At 43.7% G+C, this 8,700-nt stretch overlaps 1 protein-coding gene across 1 annotated transcript; it reads right to left on the bottom strand.

Annotated features, from left to right (window-relative positions):
* Positions 1–204: 204 nt before the first annotated feature.
* On the bottom strand, positions 205–8,203 carry LOC126985674 (peptidyl-prolyl cis-trans isomerase D-like). The gene is made up of 7 exons (XM_050840821.1): positions 8,038–8,203; positions 6,674–6,811; positions 4,733–5,028; positions 3,976–4,104; positions 2,706–2,824; positions 2,024–2,177; positions 205–1,398 (listed from the first exon to the last, which is right to left on the bottom strand). Exons 1-7 carry the CDS (start codon positions 8,099–8,101, stop codon positions 1,180–1,182), a joined length of 1,119 nt encoding a protein of 372 aa, XP_050696778.1. The 5' UTR covers positions 8,102–8,203; the 3' UTR covers positions 205–1,179.
* Positions 8,204–8,700: the final 497 nt, after the last annotated feature.

The raw sequence follows: 8,700 nt of genomic DNA on the forward strand, positions 1-8,700 counted from the left end.
CAAGAAACATTCATGATTTTAAATTGGATAAGAGCGGATATGGAGACGGGACAGCACGAGTGTAGCTCTTTTCCCGTATGTCACAACTAGGTAAACACACACACACACACACACACACACACACACACACACACACACACCTCACCTTCCACCACCACCATAACAAAACACACAAACAAACATAAATCAATAAAAACACACTCATACTTTTGTCGCTTTATGTGTAGTATCCCGTATGACAATCAAGGTACAAAAACACACCATCGCCTCGGCACAGCACAATTCACACACACAGACACACACACCAACCGACTCCATATAAATAACATCGACGACGCCAAGCCAGGCCACAAGAAGCACTCCTCTGTCAGGGCGTCAACTGCATGGCCACAACCTTGCTTAACTTAACTCTGCCAAGCATCTGGTACAAAAAAACGCTTGCTACCCGCGCGCTCACATTTAAATTAACGTAAAAAGAAGCACTTCGTCGAAACAGGGATAGGGAGAGAAGATTGGAAGGGAGGGAGGGAGGGAGGGAGAAGACTGACTGAGGGAGGAAGGAAGGGAGGGAGAAAACTGACTGAGGGAGGAAGGAAGGGAAAGGGAGAGAAAGAAAGGAGAAAGGGAGAGTGACAAGGGATTGGGAAAGACAGGGAAGGGAAGGAAGGGAGGGTATGTGAGGAGGACACTAAATGAGAGAGAAGGAGAAAGGGAGATAGACTGGGGAGGGAAGGAAGGGAAAGGAAGGGAGGGAGAAGATTGACCGAGGGAGGAAGGAAGGAGAAAGGGAGATTGACAAGGGATTGGGAAAGACAGGGAAGGGAAGGAAGGGAGGGTATGTGATGAGGAGACTGAGAGAGAAGGAGAAAGGGAGATAGACAAGGGAGGGAAGGAAGGAAGAGAAAGGAGAGGTGGGAGGAGACTGGCCAACAAGAGAGGAAGGAGGAGGAAGACAAACAGGGTAGAAAAGGAGAGGAGAGGAAAGGGGAAGGAAGAACAGGGTGGAGAGAATGGCAGTGTAGCAGAGAGAGGAGAGGAGAGAGAGAAGAGAGAACAAGGTAGAGAGAGAAGGGAGAGGAGACTGAGAGGGCAGAAGAGGAGAGAGATTGGCAGTGTAGTCGCAAGGAGAGAAAAAAAGAGAAAAGAGAAAGAGAAGGGAAAAAGAGAGAACTACATACGCTACTCAAACAACTTCGAGTAGATCTTCTTTTCCTTCTCCCTCTGCAGTCTGATCTTCTTGGTAACAGCTTCCAACTCCTTTATGATCCCCTTGTCGTTGGGTTCAAGCTCCTTCGCCTTCTGGAGGTCGGCGCGCGCTGCCTCCATGTCGTTGCTAAGGTGGTAGGCTTGCCCTCGACGGAAGAATACCTTGGGGTTGGTTTCGTCAATCTCCGCAGCCTGAAAAATGACGGTTGATTGGTTGATTGGGTTGGGGGTGGGAAGGTTAGTACTAGTAGAGAGATGATGGTGTGTGTGTGTGTGTGTGTGTGTGTGATTGGAGATGGTATGTGGGGTGTGGTGATTGTGTGTCAGGTTGGAGAAAGAGAAAAAAAAAGTCAAATATAGCAACAATTTCATCTCTCTCTCTCTCTCTCTCTCTCTCTCTCTCTCTCTCTCTCTCTCTCTCTCTCTCACACACTTCCCTTCTCTTACTCTTCCTTTCTTACTCTCTTTCTGTCTGTCTCACTCATCCTCTCCATTCCCTTCCCTCTCTTTCTCTTTCCTTCTTTGTATCTGTCTCACTCTCACAGTTACTACTAAAAGAAGAAATTACCACCAGGAACACAAGAGGACATAGTAAAAAATTGAGGAAGGGAAGATGCTTGAGAGACAAAGAAATATAGAGGTTTGGAACAGACTCAGTGAGGACGTAGTATCAGCGAGGAGTGTGCAAAGCTTTAAGGAAAAGTTGGATAAATGTAGATACGGAGACGGGACCACACGAGCGTAAAGCCCAGGCCCTGGAAAGCTACAACTAGGTAAATACAGACACACTACCCTTGCTCCCAACCCCTCCACACACCTTGTTACAGTCCACGATGGCCTTGTCGAAGCGCCCCATCTTGCAGGAGCACAGGGCGTGGTTGAGGTAGCAGGACACGGCCACAGCATTCAGGCTAATCACGTCATCCGCTGTGAAGTCCTCTTTCCGCTGCTCTAGACACTGCTCGCGGATGCTGGATGAGGGGAATGGAGATGGGTGAGTGTGTGAGGGAGAGAAAGAAAGGAAGGAAAGGGAGGATGTGAGAGAAAGAGACAGCAGGAGAGTGAGAGATAGAAAGAAATGAAGAAGGGAAGGGAAAAGGAGGGAGAATGTAAGAGGATGAGAGAGAGAAAGAGATAAAGAAAGAATTAACATGCATCTATTGAAAATGAGAGAGGTAGGAAGGGGGAGATAAAAAGTGAGAAAGAAACAAATGACAGAGAAATAAGAGAGAGAGAGAGACAGAGAGAGAGAAGGAAGGGGATCTAAAAGTGAGAGATAAATAAGATAAGAAAAAGAGAACAAGATGAAAAAAAAAATATATATGGAAACAGATATGAACACAAAGAAGCAAATGAGAGAGAGAAACAGATTATGAGACAGAAAACAGAGAGAGAGAGAGAGACAGACAGACAGCAAAAGACAGATGCTACAGTGACAAGACAGATGAGATAGAGAGAGATGAGATGAGAGAGAGAGAGACAGCATCCCAGCCACTCACTGTTGTATGTAGCTCAGGCTCTTCTTGTACTTGAAGACAGCGATGGGGTAGTCCTGGCTCTTGAAGAAGGTGTTCCCGGCGTCCTTGATGTCATTTACCACGCCCACCAACTCGCTCATCTGTGGGGGGTGTTCCTGGGGTTACACACACACACACACACACACACACACACACACACACACACACACACAGCTCTTTTCCTGTATTTCACAACTAGGTAAATACACACACACACACACACACACACACACACACACACACACACACACCTCTATTTCGCTTTATATCACATATCGCAATACACACACACACACACACACACACACACACACACACACACACACACACACACACACACAGCTCTTTTCCTGTATTTCACAACTAGGTAAACACTCACACACACACACACACACACACACACACACACACACACACACACACAGCTATTTTAATTTTTTTCAAAAATATGTATATACACACACACACACACACACACACACACACACACACACACACACACACACAGGTCTTTTCCTGTATTTCACACACACACACACACACACACACAGCTCTTTTCCTGTATTTCACAATTAGGTAAATACACACACACACACACACACACACACACACACAGCTCTTTTCCTGTATTTCACAATTAGGTAAATACACACACACACACACACACACACAGCTCTTTTCCTGTTTTTCACAACTAGGTAAATACACACACACACACACACACACACACACAGCTCTTTTCCTGTATTTCACAATTAGGTAAATACACACACACACACACACACACAGCTCTTTTCCTGTATTTCACAACTAGGTACACACACACACACACACACACACACACACACACACACACACACACACACATTTTCCTGTATTTCACAACTAGGTAAATACACACACACACACACTTTTCCTGTATTTCACAACTAGGTAAATACACACACACACACACACACACACACACACACACACTTTTCCTGTATTTCACAACTAGGTAAATACGCACACACACACACACACACACACACACACACACACACACACACACATAAACACAGAAAAACGCACATCAAGTCATTCATCTGTGTGTATACCAGCGGTTTAGATGAACACACACACACACACAGATACACAGATACACACGCACATACACACACACACACACATACACACACACACACACACACACACACACACACACACAACCCCCTCCCCCCCCTCTCTCCCCCCCCTTCCCCCTCCCACCTACCTTAGCCTCCCCAAATGGCACATCCGAGTCCTCCGGGAACTGAGGGTAGACATCCTTAGTGCCGTCCTCGTCCACGATCCCAAATCCTTCGCCAGGACTGAATTCCCCACAGTTTGCAATTAGGACTCTCTGGGGGAAGGATCAAGAGGTAGGATTAGGGTAAGGGTGAGGGATGGGTAGAGGAAGGATAAGGGAAGGGATAGTTTTTTTTTTCTTTTTTTCTTACAGCAGAGGAGACATTGCAAGGGCGTAAAAAAAAAAGAAAACAATAATGACTTAGATAGGATAAATAGCAGGATTAAAGTGGGTGAAAGAAGGATTAGGAGGAGTAAGAGTAGGGAAAAGAAGGGAGACAGAAAATTTAACGTTTCACATCAAGAAAATGAAAACAAAAACAAAAACAAGAATAGATAAAAAGTCACCTCGAAAAGAAAACAAAAAGAAAACTGAAAAAGCAAAAAATTTATGAAAACACACACAAAAAAAGCCCATTCTCACCATAAAATAAAGAGAAATACATATTAACAAAAAAATGGAAAAAATGAAGACTAAAACAGAAAAATAAAAAAATAAACAAAAATGAAAAACAGAATAAAAAAATAAAAAAACAGTCTCACCACAAGAAAACAAATATAATACAATGAAAAATATGAACACTATATATAAAAATGTAAAAAAAAATAAATAAATAAATAAATAAATAAAAAAAAAATAAAATAAATAAATAAATAAATAAAAAAAATCCTCCTCTCCTCACCTCAACAGGGCGGTCCCCATCCGTCTTGACCTTGCCTAGCACCTTGACCACGCCCATGCCCTTCACCACACGCCCGAACACCACATGCTTGCCGTCCAGGTGCGGCGTGGCGGCCAGGGTGATGAAGAACTGTGATCCGTTGGTCCCCGGCCCGGCGTTGGCCATGGACAGTATCCCGGCGCTGGAGTGTTTGTGGGTGAAGTTCTCGTCCTCAAACTTCTCGCCGTAGATGCTTTCGCCGCCCGTCCCGTCGTGGTTGGTGAAGTCGCCACCCTGGATCATGAAGTTCTCGATGACTTGAGGGGGAGAGAGAGTAGAATTGAGAGGTTATTCAAGGTAGTGGATAATATGTTGTGCTTATTACACTATTTGGTGCCACACAGTGAGTCAGACAAAAAAGAGTCAAAAGAGGTGGCCGAAAGAGAGGTCAATTTCGGGAGGAGAGGTGTCCTGATACTAACGACTCAAAATCAAATAACAGACAGTACTTGCCATTGCTGCCTGCACAGTATTGAATGACACCTGTCCCCTGTGCATAGACTATCATGTATTACAGTTGTCCCTCAAATAGTACAGTTTCCAATAGTTCAGTTTCAGTTTTATATGGATTGTCATAGAAGATCTTTTAAGGATTTTAAATTGGGCTTGGAAAAAAACAAAAAAAATCCAAAAAAATTCCCAAAAACCACATAAAACCAAAACTGAAAACTATAACCGCATCATTTGAGGGACACAACTAATGTACATGATAGTTCAAGGGGGAGGACAGTCAGTGTCAATACTGTGCAGGCAGCAATGGCAAGTACTGTCTGTTATTTGATTTTGAGTCGTTAGTATCAGGACGCCTCTCCTCCCGAAATTGACCTCTCTTTCAGCAACCTCTTTTGATTTTTTTTTGTAGGAGCAGCGAGTAGCGGGCTTTTTTCTTGTTATTGTTGCCTCTTTTTGTGCCCTTGAGCTGTCTCCTTTGTTGTAAAAAAATAAATAAATAAATAAAAATCACAGACAGCTGTTTAATTAACCTCAAATTTCGCCGTGGGGAGCTGGTGGCGTGAGTTCCTTCATCCGCCATCCTACGTGCTTGTCCGCCAAAAAATAACTCTTCTTCCCAACATCATATCTATCCCAACATCATCTATGCCATGCTGCAACGTTTAATCGTGAGTGGGAAGGGATGCATTGATGAAAAAACAATATAAATTATTATGTTTTCATTAAATTGCCACACGGGCATTGATGAAAGACACCCTTTTTACAAAATCTATCAGCACCGCCAGCCAAAAAGTAGGGAGAATACTAATAGTCCTCCAGCGACGGCTTATGGGTTAATATATAAGGCCGGTGATTATAATTACTGAATAGCCTCGGCACTGCCCTCCACACAGAAAAATATAACAGAACAGCTCTCTAACAGAATGGATAAAATGACTCTCCAAATGAAATATAACAGCCAGTATTCGTCATTGCTGCTGCATGTTATTATTCCTCACAGCTATTTGCTATGCCACATCGCATGACAGCAGGTTGCCCGAGCATGTTAGAGAGAACAGGGGGAGAGAAAAGTGGTCATCATAATTGTTATTTTCGTCTGTGGAAATCTCTCATGGTTAGCGTTACAGCTCCACACTAAGGTAATACATGTAACATTAACCCGGTAGCAGCAGGGATCATGTTTCTTAATGGTCCCTCTGAGTGAGAAAAATGAGAAAAAATCACCCCTCACACACACCATTTCATAATATATATCAGAGCATTTGTGATCACATTATGTATCATCTATTTTGGGGGGTTTATATCATGGCACAAATTTGGCCCATAACCATTTCATAATATATAGCGAAGCATTTATGATCACATTATGTATCATCTATTTTGGGGGGTTTATATCATGGCACAAATTTGGCCCGTCGCTGATACCGGGTTAACAGTGCTGTCCCTTACTCCTGTGCACGGTGCATTCCTTGTAGTGCAGCGGCCGCCCCTTGGTGCCAATGCCGCGTTCCCCGGTGCATAGCGCTCGGAAGTTCTCGGTGGTCCTCGGGCATGTGCCGGCGAAGAGCTCCAGCACGATGCGACCCACTGAAGGAGGAGGAGGAGGAAGAGGAGAAGGGTGTGATTAGCTTGCATCCTGGTTAAATATATGACTTTACTGAGGACATTTATTACCGGTATTTGGCTTATATTAATAGAAGCAGCTCAAGGGAGAAAAACAAAAAAGAAATAACTGTAGAAAAGGAAGAGAGAAAGATGGAAAGAAAGAAAAGAAGAGAATGAATGAAGAAATAATGAAGGAAAATGATAGAGAGAGAGACACAGACAGAAAGACAAAGGAAAGCGAGCCAGGTAGAGAAAAAAAAAAACAAGACACCATATAAAACAAACAAACAAACAAACAACAATACATCTCCCCACCCACCCCCGAGCACCAGGGGGGGAGGGGGATGTCAAGGGAAAGGGGGCCAAGGGAACAATAACATAAGGGAAATAGTACACACAATGACACACACACACACACACACACACGTACACACACACACAGAGCTTCACGTACACACACAGCCACGTACATGGACCCACACCCAGGTACACACAGCCACATCCACGTACACAAAAACACACACAATGACATACATACAAAAAACGTACATGCACACACACACACACGTACACACAGAGCTTCACGTATACACGCAGCCACGTACACGGACCCACACCCAGGTACACACAGCCACATCCACGTACACAAAGCCAAACGTACACAATGACATACACACTAAAACGTACATGCACACACAAAACCACGTACACACAGGCAGTCACGTACACGGACCCACACCCAGGTACACACAGCCACATCCACGTACACAAAGCCAAACGTACACAATGACATACACACTAAAACGTACATGCACATACAAAACCACGTACACACAGGCAGTCACGTACACACACAGCCACGTACACGGACCCACACCCAGGTACACACAGCCACATCCACGTACACAAAGCCAAACGTACACAAAAACGCACATAAACCATCTCCACACAATGACACAGACACACCCCACGTACACACAGACAGCCACGTACACACACAGCCACGCACACGAACCCACAAACACGTACACAGACCCACACCCACGTACACACAGCCAAACGTACACAAAAACGCACATATGTAAATCTTGTCTTGTCTGCTGGGGCCCGCGTGGTCTCGGGAGGTCTGGAAAAGTTTTCATTATTTGATTTATTTCACGTATTTCAAGCCTTGACAGCCACAGGTAAAGGTGTAGAAAAATACTCACAGACTTCCTCTCCATGCTGGATGTCGAGAAAGACGAAGGGGTTGCAGGAGAACGGCGTGGTCATGCTTTAAAATAGGAGGTCTTAGGGAGGAGACACACGGCCACTCGGGGAACTCAGCCAGTCAGTGTTGCCACCTCGGGATGGACGTTTCGGTTCTTGTAGTTTTCGGCTCTCGGTTTTTCTCGTTTTACTCGTTTTTTGGGCGATTTATTTACTTAGTCGATTATATCCCAAGAATTTCAGGTGGGATTTATAATAGATGGTCGGAAACTGAGACTACAAGACCTCTATAGAGTCAATTAATCTTCTAATTAATATATAGCTTCTCGTTTTACTCGTTTTTTGGCGATTTATTTACTTAGTCGATTATATCCCAAGAATTCTAGGCGGGATTTATAATATATGGTCGAAAACTGAGGCTGCAAGACCTTTATAGAGTCAATTAAAATCCTTGCAATGACTCATGGTAGACTATATATAAGTTTCTCGTTTTACTCGTTTTTTGGCGATTTATTTACTTAATCGATTATATCCCAAGAATTCTAGGCGGGATTTATAATAGATGGTCGAAAACTGAGACTACAAATTAATAATTAAGACCTAGCTCTTCCTATATATATATATATATATATATATATATATATATATATATATATATATAT

Source organism: Eriocheir sinensis, chromosome 60 (assembly GCF_024679095.1).
Source record: "Eriocheir sinensis breed Jianghai 21 chromosome 60, ASM2467909v1, whole genome shotgun sequence".
Taxonomy (NCBI): Eukaryota; Metazoa; Arthropoda; class Malacostraca; order Decapoda; family Varunidae; genus Eriocheir; species Eriocheir sinensis.

Excerpts from the sequence above, each read along its gene's own strand:
- LOC126985674 (XM_050840821.1), bottom strand. The coding sequence starts at position 8,101 with ATGACCACGCCGTTCTCCTGCAACCCCTTCGTCTTTCTCGACATCCAG. Across the intron at positions 5,029-6,673 it reads GGAATGCACCGTGCACAGGA|TCATCGAGAACTTCATGATC; the intron begins GTAAGGGACAGC and ends CTCCCCCTCAAG. Across the intron at positions 2,178-2,705 it reads AGCCTGAGCTACATACAACA|CATCCGCGAGCAGTGTCTAG; the intron begins GTGAGTGGCTGG and ends CCCCTCATCCAG.